Here is a 20,436-nt window from a genome sequence, read left to right on the forward strand (position 1 = left end):
ATGTAGCAGTAATGTTCTATAGATGGTTTGATCTATAGTATAATGATATAGAAAGGAAATAATAATATTCCACACTTCAATAGCTTGTAAATATCTAATTAATGTGGCTTTACCATAGTGTACACTGTATGATGTTGTGTATGTTTGTTTCAATTACAGAGGATGCTTGGCAGTCTACGTGATCAGAAACGTAATATAACTGAAAAGAAAGAAACAGAACTTGAAAAGGGAAAAGCTCTGATTGAAAAAGTCAATAGTAAAAGGAATGAAGTCAGTAATTTGACCAAAGATATTGATAAGTGAGTGTGAAGTTCAATTCTACCACTTGTATTTGATGTAGCAATTCTAGTTTATACTATTGACCCAGAAATCCATTCCCTTCATTTTTATAAATATCTGCAGTTGAATCCAACCAGCCAATCATTGAGTGCAGTGCATACTGACATCCAACCAGCCAATCATTGAGTGCAGTGCATACTGACATCCAACCAGCCAATCATTGAGTGCAGTGCATACTGACATCATTTGAAAAATCCCTAGTGGTGTGAATTGAGAAATTTATAAAAATTATGGGAAGGTGTTTGTTGTATCGATAGTGTACGTAAGGGTGTTCAAATTATGGGAAGGTGTTTGTTGTATCGATAGTGTACGTAAGGATGTTCAAATTATGGGAAGGTGTTTGTTGTATCGATAGTGTACGTAAGGATGTTCAAATTATGGGAAGGTGTTTGTTGTATCGATAGTGTACGTAAGGATGTTCAAATTATGGGAAGGTGTTTGTTGTATCGATAGTGTACGTAAGGATGTTCAAATTATGGGAAGGTGTTTGTTGTATCGATAGTGTACGTAAGGATGTTCAAATTATGGGAAGGTGTTTGTTGTATCGATAGTGTACGTAAGGATGTTCAAATTATGGGAAGGTGTTTGTTGTATCGATAGTGTACGTAAGGATGTTCAAATTATGGGAAGGTGTTTGTTGTATCGATAGTGTACGTAAGGATGTTCAAATTATGGGAAGGTGTTTGTTGTATCGATAGTGTACGTAAGGATGTTCAAATTATGGGAAGGTGTTTGTTGTATCGATAGTGTACGTAAGGATGTTCAAATTATGGGAAGGTGTTTGTTGTATCGATAGTGTACGTAAGGATGTTCAAATTATGGGAAGGTGTTTGTTGTATCGATAGTGTACGTAAGGATGTTCAAATTATGGGAAGGTGTTTGTTGTATCGATAGTGTACGTAAGGATGTTCAAATTATGGGAAGGTGTTTGTTGTATCGATAGTGTACGTAAGGATGTTCAAATTATGGGAAGGTGTTTGTTGTATCGATAGTGTACGTAAGGATGTTCAAATTATGGGAAGGTGTTTGTTGTATCGATAGTGTACGTAAGGATGTTCAAATTATGGGAAGGTGTTTGTTGTATCGATAGTGTACGTAAGGATGTTCAAATTATGGGAAGGTGTTTGTTGTATCGATAGTGTACGTAAGGATGTTCAAATTATGGGAAGGTGTTTGTTGTATCGATAGTGTACGTAAGGATGTTCAAATTATGGGAAGGTGTTTGTTGTATCGATAGTGTACGTAAGGATGTTCAAATTATGGGAAGGTGTTTGTTGTATCGATAGTGTACGTAAGGATGTTCAAATTATGGGAAGGTGTTTGTTGTATCGATAGTGTACGTAAGGATGTTCAAATTATGGGAAGGTGTTTGTTGTATCGATAGTGTACGTAAGGATGTTCAAATTATGGGAAGGTGTTTGTTGTATCGATAGTGTACGTAAGGATGTTCAAATTATGGGAAGGTGTTTGTTGTATCGATAGTGTACGTAAGGATGTTCAAATTATGGGAAGGTGTTTGTTGTATCGATAGTGTACGTAAGGATGTTCAAATTATGGGAAGGTGTTTGTTGTATCGATAGTGTACGTAAGGATGTTCAAATTATGGGAAGGTGTTTGTTGTATCGATAGTGTACGTAAGGATGTTCAAATTATGGGAAGGTGTTTGTTGTATCGATAGTGTACGTAAGGATGTTCAAATTATGGGAAGGTGTTTGTTGTATCGATAGTGTACGTAAGGATGTTCAAATTATGGGAAGGTGTTTGTTGTATCGATAGTGTACGTAAGGATGTTCAAATTATGGGAAGGTGTTTGTTGTATCGATAGTGTACGTAAGGATGTTCAAATTATGGGAAGGTGTTTGTTGTATCGATAGTGTACGTAAGGATGTTCAAATTATGGGAAGGTGTTTGTTGTATCGATAGTGTACGTAAGGATGTTCAAATTATGGGAAGGTGTTTGTTGTATCGATAGTGTACGTAAGGATGTTCAAATTATGGGAAGGTGTTTGTTGTATCGATAGTGTACGTAAGGATGTTCAAATTATGGGAAGGTGTTTGTTGTATCGATAGTGTACGTAAGGATGTTCAAATTATGGGAAGGTGTTTGTTGTATCGATAGTGTACGTAAGGATGTTCAAATTAACGGACTGAAAAGTTATGGATGCCAAGGGTTATTAAGTAGGGTTAAATAATAGAAATTATATTTTTCACTTCTCTGAAATCTCTGCACCAATGAATATGTGTAGATATATATCAGACGATAAGGAAGAAGCTTTACAAGAAGGTCAACAGAATTTACAAGAAATGCAGAAAAAAATGAAGGATATTGAAGAGAAAAAAGATTCCGCTACAAATAAAATAAGTCAATTGAACAAACAACTGAGTGAACAGAAAGTAAGTACAAACAAAAACAAAAAATATTATATTAAACAGATGTTTTTTTTAACATAAATCCTATGTGACAATTCAAATTGTGATTACCTCACAATCTGATTCAAATATTTTGTGTATCAATTCAGATTCAAAATGGCAGACTGGTTCCTGAACTATATCATTAACATGCTTTCATCAATCATTAACGTTTTCACAACAAATTCACAAAATAGTTCTGTTTATAGTCTGCATCTTCAGAAGATTGGGACAAAAATAGCCAAATTTTTGGGGTAGAAACTGAAAATTGACTAAATTTTTGTTTGTTAGCTCCAAAATTAAAGTTCATTTCCAGAAATATTGAAGAATATAAGAGAAAATTGCAGAAAAATTTAAGCAAGAAAATCTGGTGGTGAAAATATTAAAATTTCTACATACATCACCTTGCACATATGCACACTTATTGGTTTGTAATCATTCTCAAGAATCAAGCATTCTTGTCATTCTGCAACTGAAGTACACAATGGGAGTCGTTGCGTAATCTTTTCTCATGTACTTCCCAACAGATTTCAATGAAACTTGATACATAGATGCTCTGGGATAATGTGCAGACTTGATTAGTTTTTAGTCAAAATCTGTTTACCGATACTTAATTAGCATATTAAGGATGTAGTAGACATAACAGTCACTATTTTATACATTTTTTTGTTATTTGTCTATTTTGGTGGCATTTGTCTATCTGCATGCAATGGATGTGTTTCCCACTCAAAATATTAACCAGTAAACCCAAAAAAGGAATTTTTAACAAAAAAGTTAGGATATGTGTTTATAACAGCAGACCGCTCACTTTGATTTCAGGATAATTGCCTTTGCGTGCAAACAATAAATATTGACCTAATTTGCATAAGTTGGCCTATTTAGCAACGGAAACAACGCACACACGCCCTGTCTCTGTGATCATTCTATATTAGTACACCATGTGTGACACATCCAAAAATTAGCGCTCCTTAAAATTGTTATCAGAATTATTATTAGAAATGAAGAGAAGGAAAAGACCAAAAAGGAAGAATATGACTCAAATGTCCGAAGAAGCAAAACTTCGTCTCCCAAAAAAAAATACATTGATCGTGGTATGAGTCCAGCGAAAGTTCGGACTCCGACGATACTGCTGTGACAGTGCAACATTATCTACATGTAGCTCAGACATTGACGAACTAGAAGAAATGCCAAAAAGTGCATCAGAAAGGGAATTATCATCGCATGGTGACGATGATAAAATGGCTGACACAGATGGATCGCTGAGACTGATCGATGTCTACATTTTAAATAGCGAACTTTTTTGGCGATTGCGGATATTAATTCTGACCTAGCCGATTGTTCCAATCATAGCTGGTTGTCGTAGTGGTTAACTTCTGAAAGCAGTTTTTTTCGGCCATGCATATTGTTATTATTTGTATACGATCAATGCTTCTCAAGAAAATGATCGTTGCAAATGATGACCCAAATCAAGAAACGTGTCAATCACCTCACTTTTTATACGGAGCGTCTCCGCCCAATTTTCAGAGCTGAACTGTACTGCATGTTTACTTCCTGTATACCAGACAGGGTTATTTTTTTCACAGGCCGGCTTTGGGTATGGCAAGGTACTTTTTTTTCACACGTTGTCCCCAACGACAAATTATTTATCACAATTAAATTTTAATATCCATTAGGAAACTGAGATATAAAAACAATTGAATAATCGTTACGCCAGTCCAGGGTGCCGCTCGAGCGAACAGCGAAGCACATGCTATGTCGGACCAGAGGGACCAAGCTGATTTAATCTCTCGTCTTTGGCTACCATGCCTGCATCTACAGCGAACATTTTCTATTTCTATTTTATTTTATATATTTTTATTTTTCTAAGGATATGATCGCTGTCAGCAACTTAGACATTGTGTCGAAAACATGCGGCGATTCAAACTGATCACAGTTGGCCTACATTAAAAATTGCAGTAGCTGCCACAATAAACTCAGTCGTGCGGTTCCCGGTTACTAAAGGAAGTAACCATAATCTCTCACTTATGTCCAGTCAATAAACAACTATTGTATGTGCAAAGGATTACGTAATTTATTTTTTGTAACTGTCATAAAATTAACGCAACACGCTGGGCAAAAATCTTGTCACCCGATTGGATGGGACACCCTGTGGTTAACATTACGATGTTTGTTACTCATCTAACTAGTTCCAGTTTCGTGCAGTACTCATTTTTTCAATTAAAATTTTTTGATTGTTTATTTAGCAGTCACATGACTATAATTAGATCAAAAATGACCAAGAAATTCAGGAAGTGTGAAACAAAAGCTTTAATAAAATATATAGTTTACTATATTTCAAGACAATTCTCATATGAAAATATCAAGCCTAATTCTAACATCCCTGTTAAGTCTACTACATCCTTAATTAGCCAATTTTAAGTATTTTCATTTGCTTCTCATATACCAAAAAATATTTCTATGAAATATTGTATATAGATGCTCTGTGATAATGCGCAGATCTGATTAATTTTTGGTTTCAATCCCCATTTATAACAATGACTTAATTTGCATATTAATTAGCCATGATTAACACAAATATTACAACCACCCATCAAATTCAATGTAACTTGGTACATAGGTTTACTAATTATTTATATGGCTGACTTTTTAAAAGAATTGTAGAAACATTTAGATATGCAGATTTATTTTGTGTCAGTGACAAAATTGCTATTTTAAGTATTTTAAACTCGCAGGTTAGAGAGCGGGAGTTGCAGGATAACTTACAACTACGAAAAAGACAAGAAGAGATTAAAGTGTATGAAACACAGATTAATGAATTGAAAGAAAATTTGGAAGGATATGACTATCGATCACTGAGAAAAGAAAAGACTAAACTACACAATGAACAAGAAGAACTACAGCGACAGGTTTGTAATTTTGTATCACTTGCTGACCCAAATCTATATTTCACTGGCCCTAACCAAAATATCTCACAAACTAAATCTTGGGTTCAAAATTATATTGATAAATTATGATATTATTAATGAGGAAAGTTCTTCTTGAATGAAACCACTAATGAGTCTTCTCAGCTTTATCCAAACCATCAAAATATTGCCAAACTCTGTTCAAATAATGTTGTCAAGCTTTGAGGTGTTCAATTTAATATTGTCAAACTTTGAGGTGTTCAATTTAATATTGCCAAACTCTGAGGTGTTCAATTTAATATTGCCAAACTCTGAGGTGTTCATAGAATGTTGTCGAACTTCGAGGTGTTCAATTTAATATTGCCAAATTCTGTGGTGTTCAATTTAATATTGCCAAACTTTTAGGTGTTCAATTTAACATTGTCAAACTTTGAGGTGTTCAATTTAATATTGCCAAACTTTGTGGTGTTCAATTTAAATTCGCCGAACTTTGTGGTGTTCAATTCAATATTTCCAAACTCTGAGGTGTTCAATTTAATATTGCCAAATTCTGTGGTGTTCAATTTAATATTGCCAAACTTTGTGGTGTTCAATTTAATTTTGCCAAACTTTTAGGTGTTCAATTTAATATTGCCAAACTCTGAGGTGTTCAATTTAATATTGTCAAACTCTGAGGTGTTCATAGAATGTTGTCAAACTCTGAGGTGTTCATAAAATGTTGTCGAACTTTGAGGTGTTCAATTTAATAATGTCGAACTCTGAGGTGTTCAATTTAATATTGTCAAACACTGCGGTGTTCAATTTAATATTGTCAAATTCTGAGGTGTTCATAGAATGTTGTCAAACTTTGAGGTGTTCAATTCAATATTGCCAAACTCTGAGGTGTTCAATTTAATATTGCCAAATTCTGTGGTGTTCAATTTAATATTGCCAAACTTTTAGGTGTTCAATTTAACATTGTCAAACTTTGAGGTGTTCAATTTAATATTGCCAAACTTTGTGGTGTTCAATTTAATTTCGCCGAACTTTGTGGTGTTCAATTTAATTTTGCCAAACTTTTAGGTGTTCAATTTAATATTGCCAAACTCTGAGGTGTTCAATTTAATATTGTCAAACTCTGAGGTGTTCAAATAACGTTGTTAAACTTTGAGGTGTTCAATTTAATATTGTCAAATTCTGAGGTGTTCAATTCAATATTGCCAAATTTTTAGGTGTTCAATTTAATATTGTCAAACTCTGAGGTGTTCAAATAACGTTGTTAAACTTTGAGGGTTCAATTTAATATTGCCAAACTCTGAGGTGTTCATAGAATGTTGTCAAACTCTGAGGTGTTCATAGAATGTTGTCGAACTTTGAGGTGTTCAATTTAATATTGTCAAACTCTGTGGTGTTCAATTAACATTGTCAAACTCTGTGATTTACAATAAATTTTGGGAGACAGTGCCAGCCAGCCATGATAATAAAATAGGCACTTGCTTTTGGTGAATATTTTTGTATAATTTTTGGTAAAAAGTGATATTTTCGACTTCTTGTTAAAAACCGCAAGTCTGATTGCTTTGATGTTACATATATAGGTACTACATGTGGACCTCTCTCAGATTTGTTCGTTTCGTGATGATATTATTAATTTTGGTCAATGTTTTTGGTAAAAAGTGATATTTTCGACTTCTTGTTGAAAACCACAAGTCTGATTGCTTTGATATTATATATATAGGTACTACAGGAGAACCTCTCTCAGATTTGTTCATTTCACGATGAAATCTTCAATTCTCTAATTTTAATGAATATTTTTGTCTTTTTTGGTAAAAAGTGATCTTGTTGAAAACAGCAAGTCTGATTGCTTTGATACTTTACATATTGTTAATTTAATCGAAATGTGCATTGTTAACTAACTCAGCCAACAGGCTGCTTGTTATGCTAACTATCATATTATTATGGAAGGATATTGATTGTGGGTCTTGTGAAAACAAATATTGACAAACAATGAAATCGGTTATTGCAGAAAAATGTTGCAGTGACTCGTCAAATCCGTGAAGACAATGAAATGAAGATGTATCAAAAGGAGTTACAAGATGACATGTATCGAGATGCTGATGAAAAGTTTAGGAATAAAATGATGCAATTAGAGGTGAGGTCTACTTTTCCTGCCAAATTTTGATAAGCAATTCTTCTTTCACATTTCAATGAAACTTAGCATTTGGTACAAGAAGACAGGCAGGCATGCGTTGATTGACACAACATGCATTGCATGGAAGGCAGTGCATCCACAAACTGAGTGATATATTTATTGTCTATATTATCTTGTTTTCTAGACAAAAGCACTTGCTAACTCTGATTTGGAGAAATACTACAAGGCTCTTGACAGGTAAGTAGCTATGCGGCAGAATTATATTTTGGATTCTTTTCTGTCTGTCCATCTGTTCGTCTGTAAACAACACAAAGCCCTTGATAGGTAAGTAGCTATGCGGCAGAATTATATTTTGGATTCTTGTCTGTCCATCCATCAGTTCGTCTGTAAACAACACAAAGCCCTTGATAGGTAAGTAGCTCTGCGGCAGAATTATATTTTGGATTCTTGTCTGTCTGTTCATCAGTTCATCTGTAAACAACACAAAGCCCTTGATAGGTAAGTAGCTATGCGGCAGAATTATATTTTGGATTCTTGTCTGTCTGTCCATCCATCTGTTCGTCTGTGAACAACACAAAGCCCTTGATAGGTAAGTAGCTATGCGGCAGAATTATATTTTGGATTCTTGTCTGTCTGTCCATCCATCTGTTCGTCTGTGAACAACACAAAGCCCTTGATAGGTAAGTAACTATGCGACAGAATTATATTTTTGATTCTTGTCTGTCCATCCATCAGTTCGTCTGTAAACAACACAAAGCCCTTGATAGGTAAGTAGCTATGCGGCAGAATTATATTTTGGATTCTTGTCTGTCCATCCATCTGTTCGTCTGTAAACAACACAAAGCCCTTGATAGGTAAGTAGCTATGTGGCAGAATTATATTTTGGATTCTTGTCTGTCCATCCATCAGTTCGTCTGTAAACAACACAAAGCCGGCTGATCTGCACTGGCTCAGAAGATGAATTCTGATTGGCTAAAAAAACAAAAAAACTTGTGGCGTTGAATGCACGTTCATTGTCAGTATTGTTATGCAAATTCAAACTAGCTAATCATTTACAACCTTCCGAGCCAGTGCAGATTAGCCCCACAAAGCCCTTGATAGGTAAGTAGCTATGCGGCAGAATTATATTTTGGATCCTTGTCTGTCTGTCCATCAGTTCGTCTGTAAACAACACAAAGCCCTTGATAGGTAAGTAGCTATGCGGCAGAATTATATTTTGGATTCTTGTCTGTCCATCCATCAGTTCGTCTGTAAACAACACAAAGCCCTTGATAGGTAAGTAGCTACATTGTATGCGGCAGAATAATGTTTTGGAATCATGTCTGTCCATCCATCTGTTCGTCTGTGAACCACACAAAGCCCTTGATAGGTAAGTAGCTATGCGGCAGAATTATATTTTGGATTCTTGTCTCTTCATCCATCTGTTCGTCTGTAAACAACACAAAGCCCTTGATAGGTAAGTAGCTATGCGGCAGAATTATATTTTGGATTCTTGTCTGTCCATACATCAGTTCGTTTGTAAACAACACAAAGCCCTTGATAGGTAAGTAGCTATGCGGCAGAATTATATTTTGGATTCTTGTCTGTCTGTCCATCAGTTCGTCTGTGAACAACACAAAGCCCTTGATAGGTAAGTAGCTATGCGGCAGAATTATATTTTGGATTCTTGTCTGTCCATCCATCAGTTCGTCTGTAAACAACACAAAGCCCTTGATAGGTAAGTAGCTACATTGTATGCGGCAGAATTATATTTTGGATTCTTGTCTGTCCATCCATCTGTTCGTCTGTAAACAACACAAAGCCCTTGATAGGTAAGTAGCTATGCGGCAGAATTATATTTTGGATTCTTGTCTGTCCATCCATCAGTTCGTCTGTAAACAACACAAAGCCCTTGATAGGTAAGTAGCTATGCGGCAGAATTATATTTTGGATTCTTGTCTGTCCATCCATCAGTTCGTCTGTAAACAACACAAAGCCCTTGATAGGTAAGTAGCTATGCGGCAGAATTATATTTTGGATTCTTGTCTGTCCATCCATCAGTTCGTCTGTAAACAACACAAAGCCCTTGATAGGTAAGTAGCTATGTGGCAGAATTATATTTTGGATTCTTGTCTGTCTGTCCATCAGTTCGTCTGTAAACAACACAAAGCCCTTGATAGGTAAGTAGCTATGCGGCAGAATTATATTTTGGATTCTTGTCTGTCTGTCCATCCATCAGTTCGTCTGTAAACAACACAAAGCCCTTGATAGGTAAGTAGCTATGCGGCAGAATTATATTTTGGATTCTTGTCTGTCCATCCATCAGTTCGTCTGTAAACACAAAGCCCTTGATAGGTAAGTAGCTATGCGGCAGAATTATATTTTGGATTCTTGTCTGTCCATCCATCTGTTCGTCTGTAAACAACACAAAGCCGGCTGATCTGCACTGGCTCAGAAGATGAATTCTGATTGGCTAAAAAAACAAAAAAACTTGTGGCGTTGAATGCACGTTCATTGTCAGTATTGTTATGCAAATTCAAACTAGCTAATCATTTACAACCTTCCGAGCCAGTGCAGATTAGCCCCACAAAGCCCTTGATAGGTAAGTAGCTATGCGGCAGAATTATATTTTGGATCCTTGTCTGTCTGTCCATCAGTTCGTCTGTAAACAACACAAAGCCCTTGATAGGTAAGTAGCTATGCGGCAGAATTATATTTTGGATTCTTGTCTGTCCATCCATCAGTTCGTCTGTAAACAACACAAAGCCCTTGATAGGTAAGTAGCTACATTGTATGCGGCAGAATAATGTTTTGGAATCATGTCTGTCCATCCATCTGTTCGTCTGTGAACCACACAAAGCCCTTGATAGGTAAGTAGCTATGCGGCAGAATTATATTTTGGATTCTTGTCTCTTCATCCATCTGTTCGTCTGTAAACAACACAAAGCCCTTGATAGGTAAGTAGCTATGCGGCAGAATTATATTTTGGATTCTTGTCTGTCCATACATCAGTTCGTTTGTAAACAACACAAAGCCCTTGATAGGTAAGTAGCTATGCGGCAGAATTATATTTTGGATTCTTGTCTGTCTGTCCATCAGTTCGTCTGTGAACAACACAAAGCCCTTGATAGGTAAGTAGCTATGCGGCAGAATTATATTTTGGATTCTTGTCTGTCCATCCATCAGTTCGTCTGTAAACAACACAAAGCCCTTGATAGGTAAGTAGCTACATTGTATGCGGCAGAATTATATTTTGGATTCTTGTCTGTCCATCCATCTGTTCGTCTGTAAACAACACAAAGCCCTTGATAGGTAAGTAGCTATGCGGCAGAATTATATTTTGGATTCTTGTCTGTCCATCCATCAGTTCGTCTGTAAACAACACAAAGCCCTTGATAGGTAAGTAGCTATGCGGCAGAATTATATTTTGGATTCTTGTCTGTCCATCCATCAGTTCGTCTGTAAACAACACAAAGCCCTTGATAGGTAAGTAGCTATGCGGCAGAATTATATTTTGGATTCTTGTCTGTCCATCCATCAGTTCGTCTGTAAACAACACAAAGCCCTTGATAGGTAAGTAGCTATGTGGCAGAATTATATTTTGGATTCTTGTCTGTCTGTCCATCAGTTCGTCTGTAAACAACACAAAGCCCTTGATAAGGTAAGTAGCTATGCGGCAGAATTATATTTTGGATTCTTGTCTGTCTGTCCATCCATCAGTTCGTCTGTAAACAACACAAAGCCCTTGATAGGTAAGTAGCTATGCGGCAGAATTATATTTTGGATTCTTGTCTGTCCATCCATCAGTTCGTCTGTAAACACAAAGCCCTTGATAGGTAAGTAGCTATGCGGCAGAATTATATTTTGGATTCTTGTCTGTCCATCCATCTGACCATATGTGTACATAAATCTATTTTTAATTACTAAATATGGCTTATATATATCGTGCCTGGCCAATCAAAAATTTAATTAATTTTTAATTAATAATTTGTTTCTTTGAATGTCAGAGCCGTTATTAAGTACCATCACACCAAGATGGATGAGATTAATCAGATAATGAAAGAGCTATGGAAGAGTACATACAAAGGGAATGGTGAGCACAACCTGGAATTGTCAATCCATTCCATTGTAATTGTAAAGCAACATTCTGCATTCTATTGTCTTAATTAATTAAACATGGTGGAGGAGGTAGTGGTTATCTAACTTAAATCACACACAGACTATTCCATGGCATTTCTTCATCATCAAATGTCCATCACAGTCAGAACACTCAATAGTTTCAGCAAAGCACTGTGAGAACCTACTGCTTCTCATAATAATATAATCAATACCGTATTTATCCGGCTAAGAGCCCATGCCCGGACAAACGCCCACCCCCCACTTTTGATAAAATAAAGGAGTTGAGGTCATATCCTAGCAAACGCCCAGGGGTGTTTTTTCTTCACCTGTAATAAAATAAAAAAACAAAAACCTATTTTTGTTCGTTGTATTAACAGTTTACTTCTTTGCAGTCTATTTTGATTCTGATAACAAAATTTGAAAAATAAATGTCGATTGCGTAAAACAAGGAGTGAATGTGAAATAGCTGTGACATAAATAGAGCAGCGCATTCACCACTGTTTATGTAGTTTATATTCATTTTTTCAAGATTTTTTATCAGAAACATAGCAGCCAGCGAGTCAAAAAAAAATGTATATTAAAGGAGAAAAGGAAGTTCTTTTTTTGAAATATGTCATGGTCCTGAAAAGGGCTGTTAGGTTTGTGTTTCCTTAGAAATGATTCAAGCAAATTTTACAGTATATAGACGCCGCGAAGCAAGTGTCACACTCGTTCGGCTTTAGCATCGCCGACAATGAAACCAATGTTGCAATATTGTAGCAACCCGTACCTTGGAGAGTGGTTTAAAGCATGTTGTTCTGGCTTAAAAATATTTGCGAATCCATAACTGGGGCCAGCAATTTTGCAATGTCATGCTGAAGACTGACAACTTTTTTACCATCTTTCACCACAGCTATCGCATTTCATAAAAATTATTCTTCTGTCGTTGGAAAAAAAATCTTCCTATTTCAAGCCCACCGCAATATCCATATAACTTGCTGAATGGTAACTGTCACCATGATGTCTGATAAAAAAGCAATGTTGAATTTACCTCTATGATGAAACACTAGTAGTGATGTCATTCTTTAATAGCCAATCGGTAAAGCGAATGCTTAAAGGTCAAAGATGATTGCCAGACGGTAAACAAAAGTATCGTGCGAGTCATTTGCCGCGACCCCATTTTTCAAGAAATCTGTGGATTAAATGTGCTAAGTCCAAATTGTGTGGGACGACATCGACAAACTACAGGTCATACTAATAGGTACTGTAGTTTTGTTGTTTAGACTTGTTCCTGATTCTTTTAGTGCTTCCACTCGTTTATTTATCTCACGGCAGTTTTTGGTGTTGTGCGCGCTCTGTACGAGGATTGGGGCAGTCGCCATTTTTCGCTTTCACTGGAAGTGAAACGCTCGTTTCACTGCATCTAGTTTCGTCTTTTTCGCTGCCCAAGTATCGTTTATGCTGCCAACGAGGTAGGTAATGTTTGAGGAGTACTAAGGAATTATTTGAGAAGACTTTTGTTATGTTTAGATTTATTTTGGAAGCCTTATCGATTTAGTTGATTTATCGTTGGCGTAGTTTACATGCTAAGTCGCTGTCAGTCGTGTAGTTGAGTTGACACTCGTGTAGTTTAGTTTACACTCATCTAAAATTCTCAGTTGTTTTCTATACGATTATGCAAGTCACATTCCATGTACAGTTTGTAATCTATTTGTATGAGCTCAGATTCATGTATAACTTTACCATATTTTGTGTGTACATGTACGATAGATTCGTCTAGTCTTGTCACTAGATGGCGCACTATGCTGTATATCATTGCCTATCTATTTGCATAGTAGCTCTGGTACTTATTACAATACGAATACGCAAGTTCATGTTATTATTTTCTGAACGTATACTATTGTATTTCATAGTTTTGACGGTGTTACAATCTTCTCAACATTGTTCGTCATAAATAAAGTGAAGGTTACATCAGTATTTTGCGTTGTTTACTGGGGCAGCTACAACTATGAATATGCGTACTTTTACTGCGTAAATTATTATTGATCTTGTATGGCTGTTGTCAAAACCAGAAATAATTCACGCGTATGGGGCGGCGTGTTTGTCGACGGGGATATTCTAATTCAAATGAATCTTCACTGTCCATTTTTATTATTTCTGGTTTTAATATTTGTCACATTCTAAGCAATAAATTTCTTGTTACACTTCTGATGCTTCATATTGTTCATTTATTTTTGTTGCATGTTTTTATTTGCCGTTTTACTTCCTGTCGCAGTTCAATCTGCGTGTTGCCAATTTTCGTTTTTTTGCCGGGGATATCCGGACAAACGCCCACCCCTTCTTTTTGGCGATTTTCCATGTTCAGGACCCTGGGCTTATACCCGGATAAATACGGTAATTGTTTACATATTGTTTTGGTTATTGCAACATATGTGTGTACTTTGTTACTTTTTAGCTCCGCTCCGCTGTCGAGCTTATCATACGAGTGATTGTCCGTCGTTGTCCGTGTCAATGTTTTACTTTTTCGACTTCTTCTTCAAAACTACAAGCCTGAATGCTTTGATACTTGATGTATTTGTACCTTGGGTAGACCTCTCTTAAGTTTGTTCATTTCATGATGATATGTGATATTTTCAACTTCTTGTTAAAAACCGCAAGTCCAATTGCTTTGATATCACCTATATAGGTACTACATGTGGACCTCTCTCAGATTTGTTCATTTTGTAGTGATATTTTGATGAATATTTTTGTAATTTTTGGTAAAAAGTGATATTTTCCACTTCTTGTTGAAAACTGCAAGTCTGATTGTTTTGATACTATACATATTGTTCATTTTCTAATGATATATTCTGTTCTTTAATTGAAATGTGCACTGCTAACAGCGGAGCTATCTCAGTCGAGAGGCTGCTTGTTTGTGGAGACAAAGGACCAATGATCAGATAAGCAGAAAAAACAACCAGAATGTAATCATGATGCACGCTCCCCCCTCCCCCACCACACCAAATACTTATTTGGAAGATTTGAATATTGAAAAGTGCGCTTTAAGGTGATTATACTTTTGAAGAGTTGCCCATGATGTATAGAGCAACATTTGTCCTCTTGTCTTTAATATTTAGATATTGACGCAATTGAGATTAGATCTGATGAAGAAGATGGTGGTGGTGCTTATAAAAGAAGAAACTATAATTACAGAGTGAGTCTTAATGTTTATTAACTCGTTGTGAATTATAAATACAATATTTCTGTTAAAGGTGTAAATCCTTGTTTAGTTGTACTGTGTAATGTATGCCTCATCTACATGAGTTCAGTAATTCTTAAAAATGACAAAGTGACCAACAATTCAGCAGGTAGTTTCGGATAGATGGCCAGCAGGTAGTTTGGGTTGGCTTGCAGGGTTGTGGTTAAGTTGGCCAGCATCCGTTCATGTGACATTGTTGATCTCGAAGGCAGTGATAAATTACCGTACTTCTGGTCATCAAAGATGAAGAGATTTTAGATTGACAATAATTGCATTATGTATGTCTCAATGGTTTTAGGTAGTGATGTTGAAAGGAGACACAAGTTTGGACATGCGAGGGCGCTGCAGTGCTGGGCAGAAGGTACTAGTAATAATAATATTCTGTTGGTTCATAAAATTTGTATTTAAAAGCGATAGTTCCATGCAGTTAATGAGAACTATCCATCAAACTAAATTTTTGTTATTTTCAGGTTTTAGCATCAATTCTTATTCGTCTTGCATTAGCTGAGACTTTCTGTATTTCCTGTGGAATACTGGCTTTAGATGAACCTACTACTAACCTTGACAGGGAAAATATAGAGAGCTTGGCATATGGACTGGTAGAGTGAGTATACTTCAATATAGAGAGCTTGGCATATGGACTGGTAGAGTGAGTATACTTCAATATAGAGAGCTTGGCATATGGACTGGTAGAGTGAGTATACTTCAATATAGAGAGCTTGGCATATGGACTGGTAGAGTGAGTATACTTCAATATAGAGAGCTTGGCATATGGACTGGTAGAGTGAGTATACTTCAATATAGAGAGCTTGGCATATGGACTGGTAGAGTGAGTATACTTCAATATAGAGAGCTTGGCATATGGACTGGTAGAGTGAGTATACTTCAATATAGAGAGCTTGGCATATGGACTGGTAGAGTGAGTATACTTCAATATAGAGAGCTTGGCATATGGACTGGTAGAGTGAGTATACTTCAATATAGAGAGCTTGGCATATGGACTGGTAGAGTGAGTATACTTCAATATAGAGAGCTTGGCATATGGACTGGTAGAGTGAGTATACTTCAATATAGAGAGCTTGGCATATGGACTGGTAGAGTGAGTATACTTCAATATAGAGAGCTTGGCATATGGACTGGTAGAGTGAGTATACTTCAATATAGAGAGCTTGGCATATGGACTGGTAGAGTGAGTATACTTCAATATAGAGAGCTTGGCATATGGACTGGTAGAGTGAGTATACTTCAATATAGAGAGCTTGGCATATGGACTGGTAGAGTGAGTATACTTCAATATAGAGAGCTTGGCATATGGACTGGTAGAGTGAGTATACTTCAATATAGAGAGCTTGGCATATGGACTGGTAGAGTGAGTATACTTCAATATAGAGAGCTTGGCATATGGACTGGTAGAGTGAGTATACTTCAATATAGAGAGCTTGGCATATGGACTGGTAGAGTGAGTATACTTCAATATAGAGAGCTTGGCATATGGACTGGTAGAGTGAGTATACTTCAATATAGAGAGCTTGGCATATGGACTGGTAGAGTGAGTATACTTCAATATAGAGAGCTTGGCATATGGACTGGTAGAGTGAGTATACTTCAATATAGAGAGCTTGGCATATGGACTGGTAGAGTGAGTATACTTCAATATAGAGAGCTTGGCATATGGACTGGTAGAGTGAGTATACTTCAATATAGAGAGCTTGGCATATGGACTGGTAGAGTGAGTATACTTCAATATAGAGAGCTTGGCATATGGACTGGTAGAGTGAGTATACTTCAATATAGAGAGCTTGGCATATGGACTGGTAGAGTGAGTATACTTCAATATAGAGAGCTTGGCATATGGACTGGTAGAGTGAGTATACTTCAATATAGAGAGCTTGGCATATGGACTGGTAGAGTGAGTATACTTCAATATAGAGAGCTTGGCATATGGACTGGTAGAGTGAGTATACTTCAATATAGAGAGCTTGGCATATGGACTGGTAGAGTGAGTATACTTCAATATAGAGAGCTTGGCATATGGACTGGTAGAGTGAGTATACTTCAATATAGAGAGCTTGGCATATGGACTGGTAGAGTGAGTATACTTCAATATAGAGAGCTTGGCATATGGACTGATAGAGTGAGTATACTTCAATATAAGTAACGTATGATGGTGGAATTAATACACTTTTAACGCATAATTGCAGTCAGATAACCCCTGATGATACCAGTGAAGAATCCTATAATGATTCAGATCACGAGAATCTATCTGACTGACATGTTTTTCATGTACTGATAATTTAAATGATGTAATTTCTGTGGCTAGAGTGAGTTCATGACAAAATGAAATTATGTTCATTTAAATAAGTAACCCTGATATGAAAATTGAATGTGTGATGAGTGAAAATTAGTTAAAAATCTGCACAGTTAGAAATTAAAAATATAAAATTCCAATTCAGTACATGTTTTATTAATCACTTGATTCCTATTTTACTTGGTGTTTATTCTTGTTTGATATTTTTAAACGTAAATATGCGAGTTTTTTGTTTATGGCGGTAGTTTTATGTAGGGTTGATCGCGATCTTCAGTTTGTATCAAAAGCACGTCTCGCAAATGAAATATTTTGATAGCAATTAAACAAATTTCAATCGTTGGCGTATGTAAGGGCCGGATCACTTACTTTCAAGGGCTCAAAGTCCGGACGAACATTAAACAACAATGTTTTTATTTATCTGTTCTAGGTATGTTGTACAGACTTTTTGACTCCCATGTGCGAAGCACATAATGGGAGTCTTTGCAGTTAGCAGTGGAACAGTCGGACACACATACACACTATCTCAACCATACATCGGTTTTTGATGAAACTTGGTGCATAGATGCTCTGGGCCAATGCGCAGATTTGATTAGGTTTTGGTAAAAATCCATGCTCGTTAATTACCTAATTTGCATGATAATTAGCTGATTTTTAGCTGTTCTATGACTGATATCTAAAGAACCACTCATTGGATTTTGATGAAACTTAGTACATAGATGCTCTGAACATATGCGCAGATTTGATTAGTTTTTGGTAATAATCCGTGGATACTAATTACCTAATTTGCATAATGATTAGTCAATTTTCGGTTTTTCCACTGATATCTCAAGTACTAATCATCACATTTCAATGACACTGCACAGACCTGATAGTTTTTATGGTAATATCAATACATATAATTACCTAATTTGCATAATTAATTAAATTTCAGCTTTTGATATAAGTAGTGAGCATTACATTTCAATGAAACTTGGTACTTACATACTCAAGGACTATGCAGAGATTGATTGTTTCGGATAAATATTTGTGCATATTAATAACCTAATTTGCATAATTAGTTAATTTTCAGCTTTTTCACAGGAATCTCAAGTACTAATCATCGCATTTCAATGAAACTTGGTACATAGATCCTTTAGGACTATGCAGAGACCTGATTAGTTTTAGGGTAAATAATTGTGCATATTAATTACCTAATTTGCATAATTAATTTTCAGCTTTTCTACTGATATCTAAAGTACTAATCATTACATTTCAATGAATCTAGAATTATGCAGAGACGATTAGTTTTCGGTAAATATTTGTGCATATTAATCAATTTCCAACTTTCACACTGATATCTCAGGTACTAATCATCACATATCAATGAATGTTTGTACATGGATGCTGTAGAACAATAGACAGACGTGGATAATTGTGGGTTAAAATCTGTACATATTAATTACCTAATTTGCATAAATAACCAATTTTAAGCTTTCACACTGATATCTGAAGTACTAATTATTCCATTTCAATGAAACTTAGTACAAAGATGCTCTAGGGCAATGTACAAACCTAATTAGTTTGGGGTAAAAATCTGTTCATATTAATTCCCTAATTAGCATAATAATTCATAATTTTTTGGTTCTAATCACATTTCAATTAAACTTGGTACATAAATTTTTTGTTACATTGTGCAGACCTCATTTGTTTTACACTCAAATCTGTTCATATTAATTTTCAAATTATATTTAATGTGTCTCCAATACTCTCAGCACATGGGAGTTCTTTCTAAGCTTTCTTTGATTAGTTGTACTATTTTGATGATTTAATTTCAAGAATCTGTTGTTACTTTACTTGTCAGCGAAAATAGCGAAATTTGCCCATTGTGTCAGGAAGATCTATCCCGATTTGCTGCACTGAGGTTTTTACTACTCCATCGCTAATGACACTAATTACCAAGAATTAAAAAAAAACAAGTGAAATTAAGTCGCATTGGGAAAAAACCCACAAGAAAATCAAAGCAAAAATTATTCAACTGCTGACGAGACAAACCCTGACCTCTAGAAATACCTCATTCATAGTGCCCTTATCAAAATTATGTGTTGCCATATACAGTATGTCATAGATTCTCAGACATCTTGATCAATTTTATTGATGGATTGACCTACATGCAATATACCTTTATAATACATGCTCTGATCACACAGGAGCTATTTACAGTTTAACTTCTGCGAACCCCATTACTTTGAGGTACACATTATTTTTGCTACCACAATGTTCTTGGAGGACTGCAGAGCTATTTCAACTGTCAGGTCACTTGTCAAAAGGAAGGTCTGAGTGATATGAATATTAAATGTCTGTCTCACTATTCTTGTATTCCATCCATCCTGCTTACATTGGTTTCTTATGCTTGTTTCAGCATTATAAAGAGCAGAACACGTCAGAGTAATTTCCAGCTAGTTGTTATCACTCATGATGAAGACTTTGTAGAATTACTAGGAAGATCAGAATATGTTGAATATTTTTACAGAGTTCAGAAAAATCAGAAGTAAGTTGTACCAGGTTTGTCCACAAACACTGTCCCTGCATTCATTGTACCAACTCCTGAACGTAAATAAAAAATTATATTAATTTCATGTTATTGTTTAGATTTGTATTGCCCTTGTTCAAGACCTTTATTTGTGTGTCTCCACTTCAAGTTTTACAAATGATGATCATGAAACTGATTTTCCTCTTTCTTCATTTCAGTCAATTATCAACGATTACTAAAGCAAGTGTGAATTCCCTGTACCAAAACCTCAGCTAGGTCAGCACATAACTACACCTACTTATAAACAAACCTGTGCCTTTAAATTGAAATTTGTAATAGTGGACTATTCCTTTTGTATGAATGCATATTTTTTATGCAAACATGCTGGTAAAATTATGTGAAAGTGTCAACAATATTATTATTATTATTAGCACAAGTAAAACTAAATAATGTAAACTAATTTAACATCACCATGATTACTGTATCCCATTCCTTTAAGTGAAAATAAACAATCCAGTAACAATA

The 20,436-nt window shown here is 35.7% G+C and overlaps 1 protein-coding gene across 1 annotated transcript in view; it reads left to right on the forward strand.

Moving 5' to 3' along the window:
• LOC100369030 (DNA repair protein RAD50.L-like) overlaps positions 1-20,436 on the forward strand; it is a 103,182-nt gene extending 82,746 nt beyond the window's left edge. Inside the window, exons 33-43 of the mRNA XM_085498127.1 lie at positions 160-299; positions 2,586-2,733; positions 5,481-5,654; positions 7,654-7,779; positions 7,964-8,016; positions 11,766-11,851; positions 14,973-15,049; positions 15,393-15,455; positions 15,565-15,698; positions 19,801-19,929; positions 20,130-20,436. Coding sequence (XP_085354253.1) covers positions 160-299; positions 2,586-2,733; positions 5,481-5,654; positions 7,654-7,779; positions 7,964-8,016; positions 11,766-11,851; positions 14,973-15,049; positions 15,393-15,455; positions 15,565-15,698; positions 19,801-19,929; positions 20,130-20,187 — 1,188 coding nt within the window. The 3' untranslated portion in view covers positions 20,188-20,436. The remainder of the gene's footprint in view (positions 1-159; positions 300-2,585; positions 2,734-5,480; positions 5,655-7,653; positions 7,780-7,963; positions 8,017-11,765; positions 11,852-14,972; positions 15,050-15,392; positions 15,456-15,564; positions 15,699-19,800; positions 19,930-20,129) is intronic.

The sequence above is a fragment of the Saccoglossus kowalevskii genome, chromosome 4 (genome assembly GCF_978046115.1).
Source record: "Saccoglossus kowalevskii chromosome 4, keSacKowa6.1, whole genome shotgun sequence".
Classification (NCBI taxonomy): Eukaryota; Metazoa; Hemichordata; class Enteropneusta; family Harrimaniidae; genus Saccoglossus; species Saccoglossus kowalevskii.